General features: G+C 28.1%; 6 protein-coding genes across 10 annotated transcripts in view; 4 read left to right on the top strand and 2 right to left on the bottom strand.

Moving 5' to 3' along the window:
* Positions 1 to 7,843, top strand: part of LOC102680774 (protein diaphanous) — a 21,281-nt gene extending 13,438 nt beyond the window's left edge. The window contains exons 18-21 of the transcript XR_004151612.1: positions 4,936 to 5,051; positions 5,130 to 5,261; positions 5,371 to 5,446; positions 7,795 to 7,843. The gene's annotated coding sequence lies outside the window, so the exon portion shown is untranslated. The remainder of the gene's footprint in view (positions 1 to 4,935; positions 5,052 to 5,129; positions 5,262 to 5,370; positions 5,447 to 7,794) is intronic.
* LOC102681305 (protein tilB homolog) lies at positions 4,894 to 8,101 on the bottom strand. 2 transcript variants are annotated; one of them, XM_031514332.1, is made up of 4 exons: positions 7,290 to 8,101; positions 6,348 to 6,609; positions 5,958 to 6,277; positions 4,894 to 5,896 (listed from the first exon to the last, which is right to left on the bottom strand). In XM_031514332.1, exons 1-4 carry the CDS (start codon positions 7,667 to 7,669, stop codon positions 5,476 to 5,478), a joined length of 1,383 nt encoding a protein of 460 aa, XP_031370192.1. In that variant the 5' UTR covers positions 7,670 to 8,101; the 3' UTR covers positions 4,894 to 5,475. The 2 variants fall into 2 exon arrangements, with proteins under 2 accessions (XP_031370192.1, XP_006624005.1); XM_006623942.2 differs by having other exon boundaries at positions 5,958 to 6,273; positions 6,344 to 6,609.
* Positions 8,095 to 11,136, top strand: LOC102681433 (rhophilin-2). The gene is made up of 7 exons (XM_031514333.1): positions 8,095 to 8,336; positions 8,464 to 8,562; positions 8,621 to 8,946; positions 9,072 to 9,263; positions 9,343 to 9,572; positions 10,303 to 10,455; positions 10,542 to 11,136. The coding sequence occupies exons 3-7, from the start codon at positions 8,784 to 8,786 to the stop codon at positions 10,740 to 10,742; spliced, it is 939 nt and encodes a 312-aa protein (XP_031370193.1). The 5' UTR covers positions 8,095 to 8,336; positions 8,464 to 8,562; positions 8,621 to 8,783; the 3' UTR covers positions 10,743 to 11,136.
* A 1,404-nt stretch (positions 11,137 to 12,540) lies between these two features.
* On the top strand, positions 12,541 to 14,837 carry LOC102670782 (clavesin-2). Its single transcript, XM_006623951.2, has 4 exons — positions 12,541 to 13,356; positions 13,525 to 13,835; positions 13,897 to 13,990; positions 14,098 to 14,837. The coding sequence occupies exons 1-4, from the start codon at positions 12,969 to 12,971 to the stop codon at positions 14,247 to 14,249; spliced, it is 945 nt and encodes a 314-aa protein (XP_006624014.1). The 5' UTR covers positions 12,541 to 12,968; the 3' UTR covers positions 14,250 to 14,837.
* Positions 14,066 to 16,294, bottom strand: LOC102670647 (methylmalonic aciduria and homocystinuria type D homolog, mitochondrial). 4 transcript variants are annotated; one of them, XM_031514320.1, is made up of 5 exons: positions 16,124 to 16,294; positions 15,773 to 15,911; positions 15,282 to 15,694; positions 14,966 to 15,182; positions 14,066 to 14,872 (listed from the first exon to the last, which is right to left on the bottom strand). In XM_031514320.1, exons 2-5 carry the CDS (start codon positions 15,909 to 15,911, stop codon positions 14,748 to 14,750), a joined length of 894 nt encoding a protein of 297 aa, XP_031370180.1. In that variant the 5' UTR covers positions 16,124 to 16,294; the 3' UTR covers positions 14,066 to 14,747. The 4 variants fall into 4 exon arrangements, with proteins under 4 accessions (XP_031370180.1, XP_031370179.1, XP_031370181.1 ...); XM_031514319.1 differs by having other exon boundaries at positions 16,001 to 16,293; XM_031514321.1 differs by having other exon boundaries at positions 14,066 to 14,836; positions 16,001 to 16,291.
* Positions 16,295 to 16,327: 33 nt separating this feature from the next.
* The window catches only part of LOC102671914 (odorant receptor 30a-like), a 39,231-nt gene continuing 38,612 nt past the window's right edge, over positions 16,328 to 16,946 (top strand). Inside the window, exon 1 of the mRNA XM_031514318.1 lies at positions 16,328 to 16,887. Within this exon, the coding sequence (XP_031370178.1) occupies positions 16,734 to 16,887 (154 nt within the window). The 5' untranslated portion in view covers positions 16,328 to 16,733. The remainder of the gene's footprint in view (positions 16,888 to 16,946) is intronic.

A 16,946-nucleotide genomic window follows, 5' to 3' on the forward strand; every position in this document is an offset into this window, starting at 1 on the left:
TGATTGGTATTATTGTTCGAGCGACAATCAATATTACAAAACACGTTGCGTATATATATCTATGTGCATTGGCGTAACTGCCAATCAATTTTTTTAACAAAAATTGCTTACAAATAATAATAAATCAATAATAATAAAATGAAAATAAAATAAATCGATTAATAATATCAAATTGGATGGAATTGAATAAAAATGAATCAATTTGAATACATATTTATAATCGTTGTACGATTTAATTGCGATTATTTCTTCGGCTTTTCAATTGTCGCTTCAGCAACGACAGAGAAGCCTTGCAACGGCACATCGATAGTATATAGCATACATATGCGCATACGCACATGCGACGGTGCTCTCGAGCGCGCACACGCGTGCGCGTCATTATACTCGCGCACACCTGTGAGAGAATAGTTGAATCCATTTGCAAACAGACGAGGTCACATATATTCGTATGACGAGAAAAACCTATCTCTCGGTACACGCGTGTATCGGGCAAACGAGTGTACGGTCAACAAGCTAGTTGACGCGTAAACGACGTGCTTTTAGCGTCTCAATATTTTAGTGCATTAATCGTGGTACTGTTCGCAGTCATTTTTTTCTGATTTCCTAGCAGTCACATTTCGCTTGATTCATAACCGTACATTAAAACGGAATATTTACGTTAAAACGTGTTCGACAGTTTTGACATGTGAACACATAAGCATGCGACAATTCGCCTATTTATCCGGCGACATTTTAAATGTTTAAATATTTTAAATCGATGGCTTGCACTGTAATTTTATGTAAATTCATTATTGAGAAGAAAACATATGCATTTTCTGTCCAAATCACATCGAATAGTAAATTGTACAATATCGAATCAACTAAACGAACAATTGACGCTACAACAATTGACTGGATGCTCACTTTTCTCGTTTCGATCCATATCTCTGATTGCAGCAGCAATCTTTCGTTTGCACATCTACATTTATAATATATTAACTAAAAAATAGGGAAATATTGATATCGTGGATGAAACATTCTATTTGATTTCGAATAGTTTACCAATTGAATCGTATTATTATTTTCTGAAGGTGATACATATTGTTCGCTCGATAGAATGAAGAATATACAATGAACATACCTATCGTGTCAGGAGATATCGTCGAAAATGATACCCATAAACTACGTTTTATTAGGGTGAGTATCGCATTAAATTTTTTAAATATCCTTTTTATTTCTTAATTTTACTAATTGATTTACATTATTTGTTTTATTTACTAAATATATTACATTTTAATCGAATATATTTCGTATACGTTTACATGATACAATAAAATAAAAATATAATTAAAATTTCTTCATTAATATAAAATAATGAATTTAGAAAAAAAAGGAAACTTCAAAATATTTATACGTGTATAACGTTCAATAAATTTCACTGAATTAAAAATTCAAAAATATTATCTTGATAGAAAACGATATCTAAATTTTTTGCTTATATATATATATATATATAATTATTTTATCATAAATAGTAAAATATTTAATATATTTGTTCATTCAACATAACGCATTTATATGAATTTGATTCTACGTTATCTTTCAATCATCAATCCAATAACTACATTTTACTTGTGCTTTATAAAGTGATTTAAATATAATGACGCGCGTGCACGCGTGTATGTGTGTATGTAAAATATGTATTGTTTCTATATGCGCATGTGTGTACGTAATAATAAAAAATCCTCAAAAAATTACGATAGGTAATAACGAATTAAACAGACACAATTTGCAACTATTTATTTATAATATGTAATTCAAAAAATAAAATGCATAGCAAATAAAATTTTGATTTTCTTTATTTAGAAATTATAGAGTATTGATCTAAAATAGAATTATTTATTGCAAACATTTTGAAAAATTACATACAGAAAATTGCAATAAAGAAAATACATATATCTCATTAATTATTAATCTTATAAATTTTCTATAAAAATTTTTAGTAGAAATTTTTATACTTATTAAGTTGCAAGAAAATTATATAAAATTTAACAATCTTTTTGTTTCGTTGTATAAAATGTACACAATCAAACAGTCAATGTTAATATATGAAAAAAAATCATAACATAGATATGGAAATCAAGAGAACTGAAGAACTGAATTCAATTTGCTTTAAATAATAAATATATGCATAAAAATGTATGAAATATAAGGATTAGTAAAAATTCGTCAAGAGACGATCATTTCAAATTATAAAAAATTTATGAAAAATTTTATAAAACAGTCGAAAAATTGCTAAAATTATATTATATAATTTTATAGTATATTAAATATAGTATATTAAATAAATGTATTATAAATTGATAAATGTATGATAAATTGATTTACAACTCATCATAAAATTAATAAATTAATCTAACTCATAATAAAATCTCAGATTGTAAATTTCAAAATAATTCAATTATATTCAGATTTAAAAAAAAAAGCGCGAATAATTTTTTAAAACATTTATTAATGTTATAATTTAATAATATTAAAAAACGAAATAACCGATAGTGACCGAAAGAGAGCGTAGTCGGTCGGATTGTCACGAATCGAAGCGAAATTTGCCGAATGAGAAAAGAGATCCGATCAGTCATTAACTAGAATAAATTGTGGAAGGTGAAAAATTGGTGGATTATATTGTGCGCGTTATTCGTCTTTTGATTGATATCGAATCAATAGTGATTTTCTTGGTTAGTCTTTTCTTCTCTCGTGCTCTTTCTTATATATATATATCCCCTCTTATTTCTCTCATTAGTTCGTTTGATACTCCCTCCTTTGCGCGAGCAACACCGTTCGTCGGCTTGGGAATTCCGCTTTCTCATAGAAAAGAAATGCATCGCGGAAATATCGAATGCATCTATTTCTATAACATCTCATTCAGTTAAATTTTTAATTCTTTCGTATTGAATGTATTTGTTTACGCGAGTGAAATGTGAAGAGATACATTTGCTACTAATTTGTTTAGTGTTTTTTACTATGCAATTGATTATAGAAGGACATGGATTTATCGGTGTTCAATTAATCGGTATGCGTAATTGAGAAGCATCGATCATTTTGAACTATTCTTTGAGAAAGAATCTTGATTATTAGCATTCGTTAGTGTCCGTTATATTATCTATTTGTTTATATTAATTAGTGAATTAGCGAATAATCTTTTTCAAAATCAGAAAAACAGATAAAAATAAAAAATTTAAAGAACAGTACAATCTGTGATACAATATTATACGAAGAATAATCTATAAATTTATCAAATTCGGTTGTTTTTAATAATAACCAAAAACTCAAAACTATGCTGATTCTTCCAGATTTAAGATTGCAGGTAAATCAAAATCATTCATATATCGTTTTCTTATAATGCAATTTTTTTTTCTATCATAAATTTTAAAAAGTAAAAAGCTTATTTGTTAAATAATTAATTTATTTTCAAAAAAAAGATTATCATCAAAAATGAAAATATTATCTGCATAATCGATGAAAATAACAAAAATTAAAACAACAGAAGAGTACAAAATATAAAAATGAAATAATGAATAAAAATTGCATTTCCTGTTTCATAAGTATGAAAAGCTATAACATGCTTCAGATTCGATAGAATATACCTCGTCTACTGAACTCAAGTGGCGATACCCACGCGTAACGAAAAACCACTACAAAACTATAAAAACGTTAGCGTTTATTTCCTTTCGTTTCCTTGAACACTATTTAACCATAATTATTTCCAAGTAATTGAAGCGATATTGTAAATATATTTAAAATTTGTTAGGTAAATAATCTTTTAATATATGAAAATTAGATTTATAAAAATGTAGAGTGAATATCATAATATTTTGTATCTTTGTTCAAACTTGTTCTTTTTTTGATTTTCACGAAAAAAAAATAGAACATATTGGGAAAGCAATTATGTATAAAAAACTATTAAGATGGCAACAGTAAGATCTTCGACTATTTTTATTATTACATACATCTTATTCGATTTCTATCGCGATTTCTTATGATAAAAAACTAAACACAGAATAGCTAATTGATTAGAATGCTTTAAATAATAAATAATTTAAAAGATACTTAATATCATTGAATTAATAAATGAAATCGGTAGTCAAGTATGAAGCATGTCGACCTTAAAATTATATTTTTACGTAGCTGGCCGCACCCGGTAAGATAGAACGAACGTTATCCTTCTCCCCACCATCAATCAGTTTCTCCTTTCACCAAGAATTTTCGTTCCATGAAGTCGGTTGAAGAAGCTGTAAGGCATGGTATGCCATAAGATAAAGAAAAAATATTTTATAAATAAACATATTTCTTCATTTTTCGAATTGATATTATGATTTACTAAATTATTAGGAATAGAATAAATTAACATTAAACTAACATATGAAGAGAATAAGAATATATATAGAATGAGCAAAAAGAATAAAAAAAGATAGAATGAAAATAACACGTTATTCATTAAGGATTTTGTTTCGTTAAAGGTTTCGCAGAGAATGCTTTAATATACAAATTAGTCGTATTGTAGATTAAAATGTGTATAATCGTTTGCGTTTTATCGTATTATGGGACGAGTTATGAAATAAATAAAACTTAAATATGATCACAATCACAAGTATCAAGTATCATACATCGTATCTTGACTAAAATCTATATAATCTCTAATGAATTTTTTATGTAGATTGTTGCTTCTCGCTCGACGAAGTTTATTTTCTATTCTCAACAATGTACATGACATGAAATGACATGAAATAGTGATTGAAATAAATGATGTGATTACGAGATTAAATACTATGTTAATGAACTTATGCAACTCTTTCGGAAAATCATACCTTCTTCCAATCAACTTCGTTGAATAATTGTTGATCTTAATACCAGTATCCACTTGCACTACAAATTAAAATTGCATGTTCAATTGATTAGGGTTCCGATCCTAGAGTGGCTACATGTCGAGGAAAACTACAGAACAAACGAAGCAAATTGAATCAAGAGATTAATAAAGAGCTTCGATTGCGAGCCGGCGCAGAAAATCTTTTTAAGTAACTGTCTTTCATTCTTTTTATATATATTTTACTACTACTCAATTACATACAATTATACATTATTTTATATTTCAGAGCAACAACAAATAGGAAATTGAGAGAAACTGTTGCGTTGGAATTGAGTTTCGTTAATTCAAACTTGCAATTACTAAAGGAACAACTTGCCGAATTAAACAGTTCAGTTGAATTGTATCAAAATGGTGATAGGTTTGTGAAATGTTTTTATATTGATTCGACACAGCTTAAATTCACTTAACTTTATATTTGTATTTGTATATGTAACTTTATATATGTATATGTATATATGTATTTTTAGCGAAGAACCGGCAATGCCAATGATACCATTAGGTCTGAAAGAAACCAAAGATATAGACTTTCAGGATCCATTCAAGGTGAGTGTTTATATGAAAGTCATTCTCTTTCATTCAAGTGGTGGTATCTCTAAATTATTATCGCAGCAAATCTCTTCATTTTTTGATTTTACTACTTGATTATTGACAATTGTCTTATTGATCGATGGATTGACAATTTTCAAAAAATCTAAATCATTTTCTGGACCAATTTCTAAATATTCCCGTACACTCATTGTTGATCGTCGTTCGATTGTTGTATATCGATCGGGATTTTGTTTAGTTATCTCTTTATTATTAGAGAATATCGTAGATAATCTATTTAAACGTGGCATCATTATTATAAGCTTGCCGTTCGTCGTATTTCTTCGTGCCGTGCTGCCGTTTACTGATACTTCACAGGGTAAGGTCAATTGTAATATTTTCTCTTTTATAGTTACGCGCACGTAATCAGGATGCACATCTACATCTACGTAACAAGTGTCCAAGTATCTAAATTCATAATAATATTCGAGTATTAATTATTGATTAATCATATTAAATTATTACATACCTATATAGAGCAATCTCTAAAACAATGTGATCTCTATCTTCCTCTTCATTCAACTTGAAAGATATTTTTGGCTGATTAATGTTATAGGGTTTGCCTTTGGAATCAAATAATTTTAATTTATAAGTAGTTCGTGATTCAATTATTTGATTCTTTTTTTGATTTTTTTGTGTTTGTTTTCGCAAAAATCGTTCCGCAATAGCGATGCGTTCTTCCGGTGTATGACGACTAATTTGATTCCAAAATAATTCATTTTCCTTTTCTTCTTTGTCCTCTATTTGCTTATCCTCTTCATTTTCATTTTTTTCTTTATCTGCATCTTTCTATAAATAGATAATATATTAATATAATTAAATTATTATCTCTTCATGAAATCAAAAAAGATTTGCTTACTTGATTTTTCTGTGATTTTATTTGCTCGCGATAACTTAATAATTCAGCTTCTCTTTTTATCTTATGTTTCGTGCAACTTCTAACAATTTCTCCTTCGATTTCAGCATAATGTTGTAATGCTTTTATGCGATCCGATCTTTCGATCAGTGTTCCATCAAGCTCCTTTAATTGTACCAATGTCGCAATTACATATTCTCTATAACCTTGATAATCCGCACACGGATTTCCCATCAAAAACAGCTGTTCCAATTGTTCGTTATATCTGTGATACATTGAAATAATTATATTAATGCCTCTATAAATGGAGAGAGAGAAATGGATTTTTAACTTTAATCAGTTCATAAATCTTCATCACAAAAAGATAATTATTTCATCAAAAATCATCAATCATAATTAGTCAATTATAATTTAATACATTTTGGTAGCATGAACCAAAAATATGAGTGTTTTATATATTGCGTATTGCATATTTACGTATTTTCTGAGTCAAAATAAAAATTGTATATTTTATAATTACAATTGAATGCAATTGACTATATAAACAAAACACGTTTTAATATATTCATGAATTGCCATCTGTCATATATCATATGCAGAAAATAGAATATGCTAGCAATGCGATACGATGTTTAGTATCGATTTAGTATCATTATACGGTAATGAGGATTAAAAATATGATTAATAGATAAAACATAACATGTAAAATCATCCAGCCAACTTTGATGAAGAAAATATGGTGTATAATATACAGATATTTTCCTGATCTTAAACATAATTAATTTAGAAAAAAAATTGAATTTTTTTTTATAAAAATATAAAAAAGTTTCAATGACTTGACATGATTTGACTGAATTTTGACATATTGTCATGAATTTTGATATGTTATCATTTTTCGATTAATTTTTTCTTGTAATTTAATTATATATATTTCAACAACAATACCTTAAACTTTTGATCCCTCGAAGATCACCAATAAAGTTAACAGTTAAATCCAATTTTTTCAAACTCTCAAGCCCTTCCAAATTTTCAATTACTTCTATATTATTCAAAGCTAAATTCAAATATTCTAACCTTTTCAATTTGCTTAGATTTTCAATTTTTGATATGAGATTATTCTGCAATAATAGAATCTTCATATGCCTGCATGTTTTGTCGATTAATTCGATCTTCACGATATTTTCTTGATGCAATGCGATCTCTTCAAGTGTTGAAATCTCGCCTTCATTATGTTCCGAACGCTTTCGTAATAAATCGAGCGTGATTCTCGACATTTTGTACATATAACGCGAATTCTCGTGGTCGCTAAGCAATATCGAACTCATCAAACAATGCAATTGTTTATTATTTTATTAATTTCTATTTTTTATTTCTATTTTATTTATATTTATCACACGTATTATGTAATGTATTATTACTTATTACTGTACTTATATATATTGCGTTACAGGATTTCATTCTCGAACATTATAGCGAAGATGGAGTAAATTATGAAGAGGCAATAGCAGATCTAATGGAGACTAGACAGGTGAGCTACCAATAGTTGAATTCCGACAAAATGGAATAAAATAAAAAAAAATAATTGAATTTTTCTTCTATTGTTTAAAGGCAACACGTACACCGACCAGAGATACTGCAGGTATTGCATTGTTGTTGCGGTATTACAATCAATTATACTTCGTTGAGCGAAGATTTTTTCCTCCTGATCGAAGTCTTGGCATCTATTTCGAATGGTTCGACTCGTTGACAGGAGTTCCGAGTTGCCAACGAACTGTCGCGTTTGAGAAGGCTTCAATTTTATTTAACGCTGCTGCTCTTTATACTCAATTGGCTGCGAAACAAGATCGTTTGTCCACACGAGGCTTAGATCAGGCGATTGATGCCTTTCTTCGAGCCGCTGGTACTTTTCGTTATATATACGAAAATTTTACCAATGCACCGAGTATGGATCTTGGACCGGATATGTTGGAGATGCTTGTTCAACTGATGCTGGTAATGACACGTTCATAGTTTTGTTACACACGTTTTGAATTCATCGCAAAATAAATGATTATAATCAAATGAATAGAATGCATTTCGAGTATTTTGTTTGACACGCATTTTATCATTCTCGTTTCAGGCCCAAGCGAGAGAATGTTTGTTCGAAAAACTAGAACTTCAATCAAAAGATGGAAGGAGTATTGATGTTTCATTGGATCTCGCGCAGGAAGCGTCACAGGTAGCGACCGTCAAAATTTTACTTACGCGTGAATCTAATACGCCTATATTTCGCTTAGATCCCCGAACCATTTTACCGAACGTATGACCTGCGTACGGTCATCAATTGCCTAGGTTGCGGCTGTCTACAGCGACGTCCATGGATTGATCTCGCGCGAACCAGTCCGTGACTACGTTCCAGAAACCTGGATTTCATTGATCTTGGTAAAACGCGAACATCACATGGCTCTCGCACATAAGCATCTTGCACTTGGATTGTTCGATCGATCAATTTCCGAATGGAGAGCGGAAACTAAGTTAGCGCTCGAACATATACAAAAGAGTGATGGTAAAACGCAATTGGATATAATCGTGCCACGAGAGGAAAATGAAAGGAAGTTATTAGGTGTGTTGCTAATTATTACCAATTTTTAGTTGATCTCTTTGTGCTCGATTTTATTTCTTTTTTATTCTACTCTATCCAATTCAATTGGATTCAATCTTTGATCTTAATCGATTTAAATGTTTCAGCGAAAGTACATCTCAGGGAAGCTTTAGTTTTACACGAAGAAAGTCAGAGATTGCAAAGAATGTGTAGAGATTTAAAAGCAAAGCAGGCGCTTGCCAAAGTTTTGAAAAGGATACAAGAATCAACAGTAGAGGATTATAATGGAATTAAAAATGAAGATGATTTTCGAGAATTGGATCCACCTGATATTATAGGTAAATGGAGAGATTGCATGAAGGAAAAGCAAGAGATATATATTCATTAACAACACGAATATCTATATTTTTATCACAGCATCCACAAAGTTCCAATTAAGCATAACTCATCCGGATTTTGGACAACATGGAGTCGAAGATCTTTTCAAATCATTAGGCCCAGTTGCCATATTTTCGGCAAAAAGACATTGGACTGCACCACGATTAATACAGCTTCAAAGAGGACCTGAAGGCGAAGGATTCGGTTTTAGTGTTCGAGGAGATTCTCCTGTAATAATAGCTGCAGTTGATCACAATTCTTTGGCCGATGTAAGTATATATATATATACATATATATAGGATGTATATATGTGATGATTAATATATTCTTGGAATATTTTTGAAATCAATTTTAAAAATTAAAATAAATTGTTATATAAAAATATAATTTAAAATTTAATAACATATTAAATACTATATAAGTTATATTCAATTCAGCTAAATGACTAGAAATTTTATAAATTTAATCTCTAAACTCTAAGGAAATCAGGATGTGCTTCATATATTACGATTTTAATAAAGATATTCCATGAATTGTATATAATTATAATAAAAAAATATATATTTTTTAAAATTTATTGAATTAAAAAGATATCAAGAATAAAAATATGCAATCCTTGAAGATAATTTTTTTTTTTACTTTGATGTATTTGCAAATTAAATTATAAGTAATTGAAGTTTTAATAACACGAAGCAAGATTAAAAAAAAATGAGATAGCTTTATCTCTATTACATTCCTATCTCATTTCACCATATTATAATGCTTATAATATGCAATAAATTACTTATAATTTAATAAATAAATTTCAACATTTTTATATTAATTTATATTTATTTTTCTAGAATCGATTTAGATTCACAAAGATATTCACAAATATATTAATAGATTATATTTTTAATTTTTATTTTATTTTATTGATTCTTTTTATTCTTTTTAAAGAATTCTGCATATTAAAAAGCTTTGTAATAAATTTATAATTGAATTATTTTTTTTCTTTAGTTGGGTGGTATGAAGGAAGGTGATTTTATAGTAGGAATTGGTGATAAAGATGTAAAGTGGTCATCACATGAACAAGTAGTTCGATTGATCAAGCAATCTGGCGATTTTATCAATTTAAAATTGGTCACACCTATGGATAGAAATTATTTGAAGGTAAAAAACTTAAAAGACAAAGATTCTGAATTATAATGATTAAGAAAAATGATTTATAACAATTAAAAATTTATTATCAATTTTAGAAACCAGGTAAAATTAACCAGCAGGATAAAGGAAGTGTTTCAGCGAGTAGTTCTTCTGGAATTTCTTCTGGTCAACCAAGTCCTGCTGGTTCCGTTACCACTGCTCATGTAATTAAGAAACTGCCGTGGAATCCATTTAAAAAGTCAGCCACGCAGCGTGATAGCAGGGACCTGACATTTGATAATGTAATTCTCAGATGACTCTTTAGACATCATGATATATGGCTGTTGTAATTGGAATTTTCGAACAAACTTTGAAAATAATATGAAAATATTTAATATTCATGTTTTAAGTTTCGACTTTCGTTGATAATTCTATTACGATTGATTTCAACATCGCAATTCTCGCGTTACAAAATTCGTACCTTTTTCAACAATTATATGATTCTTCCTATATTCTTCCAAGAAATATATATAATATACATACACACATAAAATATAAATTATAAACATATTGTATATGAACAAAAATTTATCGTTTGTTATATCAAAATACAATAATATTCAAATAAATAATAAAAATATTGAACATACATTTACAAATGTATGCATATATGTTACATACTAATTATATTTTGTTCACAAAAAAAAAAAATAATTCATTATATTACCTTTTTTTTTTATAATTATCTTATAATATAGATTCTACTAAAAAAATTAAGTTAATCATAGTAATTATTTTATAATTTAACAAAAATATAAATTCTGATAAAGCTTCAAAATAAATTAACTTTAGATAAAATTTTTTCGTATATATATTAATCGAACAACTTGAAAAATAATAAAATTGATGTAAAATAAGCGTAAAATATATAAGTTAAAAATGAATAGAAAGCCACAATTCCGAATAGAATCAAATCACGATTTTCACCAAATCAAGAAATCAAATAGTACACAATTGATTATGTAAGTAAGCGAAAAAAAACTTCATATAATATGCAATTATAATTAATCATTAAATAAATATTGAAATTATTGAAACAATCTTTTTCTTAAAAGACTCAAATTGATGAAAAAAAAGTAAAAAAAAATAGAATATAAAAAAATTATAAAATGTTAACCATAAAACGATTTAATAATAATTATCGATTATAATTCCAATAACTCTATTCCGGATCTATTTTACCAAATCTTCTTTTGTCATTGAAATGTTGCTTTCAATTTGATGATATAAATTTCTTAATGTTTTATCGCATAACATAGTTTCGATATTTAACAATTCGATCGAAAGAAGATTTATGGTGAAAGTAAAACATAAAATTATGAAAAAGAAGTGAATTCTCAATTACATAGTAAATAGTAGACATTTGTAAATAAAAATTTAAATTTAAAAAAGTTCTGATTGTCCAAAAAATAAATGCATCTAAAATCATTTTATTGTAATTTCAAAAATAGCAAACAATTATGTTTCAATTTGATTTTTCAATAATTTTTTTAAAAGATTATAAGTATTTTTCTTTTTTTTTTTTAAAGATTATAAATATTTTTCGTATATATGTCAAATCTTTTAATTATTCAGAAATAAAATTAAACTAAAAAGAAAAAAAGAATAAAATTGAAAAGAAGAAAAAGAATAGGATGATAAAAACGGGAAAAGTAGAAGAAGCAGTAAGAATAATGCATGATCTTAAATTGATTGTACAGATAACTAAGCGAATCATTTCAATCCAAGTCAATCAAAAAAGATTTTTTTCTGGAACATATTTTTTGATGCGAATCATAATTTGATCGAAAAATTTGATGAAATTGTGTATATAATTATAAAAATACAATCACTTAATTATACCGTAATTAATTTTTAATTAATTCTAATAATATCACAAATAAAAAAATAGAATATAATATTTCAATTTTACAGATATTTATATAATTTTATATAATTTTCATTAATGTATGTCTTTTTATTGTATTTGTGACGAAATCAAATTTCATTAAGAATGTGTGTCTAGAAATAAATGAAATTTGTGTAATTATTTACTTTTAATTAACAAAAAACATCAATATGATATTAAATAAAAAATTCAAAAATAAAAAGCGCAGTGAAGAAATATAAGAATAGTTTTCTCGCAAATAAATCAATGTTGAACTTTCTCCTTGATGAACTATCAAATGGCGTAAGAATTTGTCGAGTCTTATAATCATTGGTAGCTCGGTTAAAATTCGAACGAACAAAACGAGGACGCGGGATCAGAGAAAGGGTAAAAAAGTGAAGGGAAAGGAGGAAGAGGAGAAGGAGTAAGAGTAGGAGTAGAAGTAACATTAGTATGTAGCAGCTGCAGTAACAACATAACGAGAACAAGAAGGAGGTTGAGAAGCAAGAAAAAAAAAATAAAAAGAAAAAGAGAAAGAGAGGGGAACTAAAAACACGAATCTATTCATGAAGAAAGTGCTATTCTGATACTCATCTGCTAGTTCTTTCGTACATCGATGATGGCCAAGTTAAAAGAAGAGAATTACGGATGTGCATTAAGCGAAGCCACGAAAACGATCGCTCGTTTTGAACTTCGTGAAGACGATGCTACTAGGGAAGAAGCACTGAAACAATTCAGACACTGGATCCAAAAGCATCCAAATATCAAACATTGTAGAACAGATGCAGCCTTTCTTCTCAGATTTCTCAGAACCAAGAAATTCAGTGTACCGATGGCAGAAGAAATGCTCGAACGTTACCTGACTATTAGACAAATGTATCCAAACTGGTTTCAAAATCTCGACATTGAAGATAGAGATATCGAAGCTATAATAGATGCTGGTTATCTGATACCATTGATGGAACGTGATCGTCACGGTCGACGAGTGATTCTTTCTTGCGCTGGTAAGTAATATTCGTTTCTAAGCTCCGTTCTAAATGTTAATTCCAAGTCCGAAATTATTTTTCTATTTTCTTTTCCTTCTCCATTTCATTCATTCTTCTTCTTTTATTTCTTCTCGTTACACATTTATTATATATTTCGCATGATAAAAAATATATTTTTTTTCATAGGACGCTTTGATCCGTACAAATATACATCTGCTCAAATGGCTCGAGCTCACAGCCTCGTCGTGGAAGCTTTAATGGATGATGAAGAAAATCAAGTGCGTGGATATACACACATTAATGATGAATCTGGATTAACAATGGGTCATCTTAGTGCTTGGTCTCTAACGGATATTCGTAATATGTTACGATGTATTCAAAATAGTACACCCATGAGACACAAAGAAACGCATTTTGTTAATATTCCAACTTGTGCAATCAAGATCATCGAGTTTGGCATTTCTCTTCTCAACGATAAATTAAAAAGTCGAATTTTGGTATGTAAACATATGATTGAATTCTTTCAAGTTTGTTAATTTCATTATATTTTCAATTAAGGTACATAAGAGTTTGGATGAATTAAAAAATGCTATTGATCCAAGTATTTTACCTAAAGAATATGGAGGAGAAATTCCACTCTCTGAGATGATTGGTATATACACATATTTAATTATCATTATTTAATTATTAATTTGATATTAATCATTTAATTAAAAGATGCGTTTCGGTATTAGTGTTAATTTTAATTTTGTTTTCCAGCTAATTTCAAAAAAACTTTGAAGGAACAAAGGAATCGAATAAAAGATCTCGATGATATGTATATTGAAATTTCATCGACAGATTGTCAGTATGTTTCAAACAATGATTTGTGTGGTATATCTGGTTTTTTCCGTAAATTAGAAGTTGATTGACAATTTTTTTTTCTCATTAAAAAATCATTCCCTTTTTCATTATTTCACGTTCAACTGAAACTTGAAGTTATTTGTGCGCGCCTAGATAAATACCTTTTATTTTATGTTCAGATCAAGAACTCTCCTGCCGGTGGTATTAGTTACCTATTGATCGTTTCAATTTACATACAATATAGCATTCGTAATATATGACATATATTGTACATCCTTTAAAAAAATAATTTTATATATTTTCGACGCAGAAGTAGTAAGATAACAAATATCGATGCGTGAATCGAACAAGATGCACAAGTTGCAATTATGAAACAATGTATACTCAAAAAATATATATCGAAAAAAAAGCATTTTACATTCGATTTCGAATGAAAATTTTTTTTACAATTATATAATATAACTTAATTTAAAGATTGAAATATTTCAGTGACACATGTAACATATATTAAAATATATATTGTATCAATACTCTGTTTTCCCTTGTTCCCTTTCATTTTATTTTTATTAAGCTTCGTTAACATTTACAAGCTCGCAATCGTACAGAATTTCTTTTAAAAATTCTGTACTCGCAGGCGCTGTGGTGTAGAGATTTCCTGTAATATACACAACGGTGCCATGACCGTTTTGAACTGTTCAATCATGTGAAATTGATAAATCTTCGATAAATAATGGAGTTTATAATTACAATTAAATAAAACATTATATAGCTTATGCTTACTTACCCAAAAAATTCTTTGCATTATTATCGTATAAAATAATTTTACAATTGTTTCTATGTAATATTTTAAATCCTAAACATCGAAATCGCTCATCCGTTTTATAAAGAGTATTATTTTTTTGTAAATTTAAATGTGGTTGTCCACTAAATGGATTGATGAAATCTGCCCAATAACCCATTCTCCTTAATTTTGCACAAATATCTGAAGCTGCTAATACAAACTATAAATAAAAGGAAAAACATACTTTGCCAAACATATGAAATGATCGACAGTTTATGATTAAAATATAAGCAATATTCTTTACATTTTACATACTCACATATTTAGCTAATTTCTCAGTTTCTATTTCTTTGTTCCATTTCATAACTTTAAAATTAATTGATTGACTGATAGTAATTATAGTAAGTTGTGGAGAACCAACATCTAAACATCCAGGAAATAATTCCTCTATACCTTTTCTCAACAGTAAAGGGCATTCTTGTGCAACACAATGAAGCATTGAATGTTGAGTCCCTTTCAAACGATTTGATCGAGGAACAGATTTTTCTTTAGAATCATCTATCGATATCTGTTTATCATTGTCATGAAAGTCAACTAATTGCGTTCTAACTTGAATAGTTGTGGTTACATCTGACCAACCAGGGCCAATGCTTCCCGGTAAATAAAATCTGAATCCTCTAGGTGTTAAAAGCTCCCAATTAGAATTTATTCCAAGCATAGCACCATCCACATCTAAAAAAAAAACAATAAATATAATAAAAGACAAATTTTTTAAAATAAACAAATTTAAACTTTAACAATAATATTTACCATTCAAGTTTTCACTATTTGCTTGAACGATTTTATATGAGTTTGTGCTTTTATTGCTACGTCGAGAATAGCAACCCTTTGATAATATATTAAACAGAATTGTGGTATTATTTTTCTTGACATATTTTACGCAAAGCATCTGAAAAAAATGACATCATGTAGGTTATGTTTTATATATTCTTTTTTATATATGAATAATCAGTAAATAATTACTATTGAATTGCTTACAACTGAGCTGCGATTAAATTAGTTTCATGGAAAAAATATAAACGTTACTGTTAAGTCACGATTCACATGCTGAATTAAAAATTTCTTTTTCCAAGATATCGTTTTATGATTCAATTATCTAACCTTACGTAGAGAATTAGTCGTTTTGATCACTCGTATCCAACTATGCAACGATATCAAGCGCAATATTCTTCGCGCATCAATCAGATTTAACGAAAAGAAATAGACATTTCATCACTAGATGGCATAATATGTTATGTTCATCTTTTTTAATTTTAACCACAGCATAGGAGTCTTATAGGAGATATAATATATATATACATATATATATATATATATATACATATAAAGACTCTTATATCTAGTCTGTAATAAGATTTCTATATCTAATCTGTGATTATAGATTGCTCAAACAAGATTACCTACAATCAATATAGTAATTTATCAGTGTTAAAAATACAGATTCGATTATTATTGATTGTACATAATATACGTTATTAAAATCCTACATGAAAAAAAGAATTGAACTTCTTCGTATTGAATTTCCGATGTACTGATTTAAAGATCAACTATAATGTTAATAGTGTCATTAATTTTATCTAACGTGTGTGATCAAGTTAATTAAAAATAAAGTGTAAATAAACAACATAATTCTTTGAAATATTTTAAGAGAGTACGAATGTTTTAATCGCTTTAACGCTACATTGCTTTGTCGTTTTTAACCTAAATCGAGATGGCTGACTCAGAACAAGATTTCGGAGATCGTGGAGATAATGACAATTTAAAAACTGATAAATTATTTATCTTAAAGAAATGGAATGCTGTAGCTATGTGGAGTTGGGATGTGGAATGTGACACTTGTGCAATTTGTCGAGTTCAAGTAATGGGTAAGTTGTGCATACATGCGCGCATCATCATATATATATATATATATATAATAAAAAAG

The sequence above is a fragment of the Apis dorsata genome, unplaced genomic scaffold, assembly GCF_000469605.1.
Source record: "Apis dorsata unplaced genomic scaffold, Apis dorsata 1.3 scaffold_980, whole genome shotgun sequence".
In the NCBI taxonomy this organism is placed as follows: domain Eukaryota; kingdom Metazoa; phylum Arthropoda; class Insecta; order Hymenoptera; family Apidae; genus Apis; species Apis dorsata.

Coding starts and splice junctions, on each gene's coding strand:
- LOC102681305 (XM_031514332.1), bottom strand. CDS start 7,669: ATGAGTTCGATATTGCTTAGCGACCACGAGAATTCGCGTTATATGTAC. Junction 6,610..7,289: donor CGAGGGATCAAAAGTTTAAG/GTATTGTTGTTG, acceptor AATGTATCACAG/ATATAACGAACAATTGGAAC. Junction 6,278..6,347: donor TAAAATCACAGAAAAATCAA/GTAAGCAAATCT, acceptor ATCTATTTATAG/AAAGATGCAGATAAAGAAAA.
- LOC102681433 (XM_031514333.1), top strand. CDS start 8,784: ATGGCTCTCGCACATAAGCATCTTGCACTTGGATTGTTCGATCGATCA. Junction 9,573..10,302: donor ATCACAATTCTTTGGCCGAT/GTAAGTATATAT, acceptor TTTTTTCTTTAG/TTGGGTGGTATGAAGGAAGG. Junction 10,456..10,541: donor TGGATAGAAATTATTTGAAG/GTAAAAAACTTA, acceptor TATCAATTTTAG/AAACCAGGTAAAATTAACCA.
- LOC102670782 (XM_006623951.2), top strand. CDS start 12,969: ATGATGGCCAAGTTAAAAGAAGAGAATTACGGATGTGCATTAAGCGAA. Junction 13,357..13,524: donor AGTGATTCTTTCTTGCGCTG/GTAAGTAATATT, acceptor TTTTTTTCATAG/GACGCTTTGATCCGTACAAA. Junction 13,991..14,097: donor TCCACTCTCTGAGATGATTG/GTATATACACAT, acceptor TTTGTTTTCCAG/CTAATTTCAAAAAAACTTTG.
- LOC102670647 (XM_031514320.1), bottom strand. CDS start 15,911: ATGCTTTGCGTAAAATATGTCAAGAAAAATAATACCACAATTCTGTTT. Junction 15,183..15,281: donor CTGAGAAATTAGCTAAATAT/GTGAGTATGTAA, acceptor TTTTATTTATAG/TTTGTATTAGCAGCTTCAGA. Junction 14,873..14,965: donor TAATGCAAAGAATTTTTTGG/GTAAGTAAGCAT, acceptor ATGATTGAACAG/TTCAAAACGGTCATGGCACC.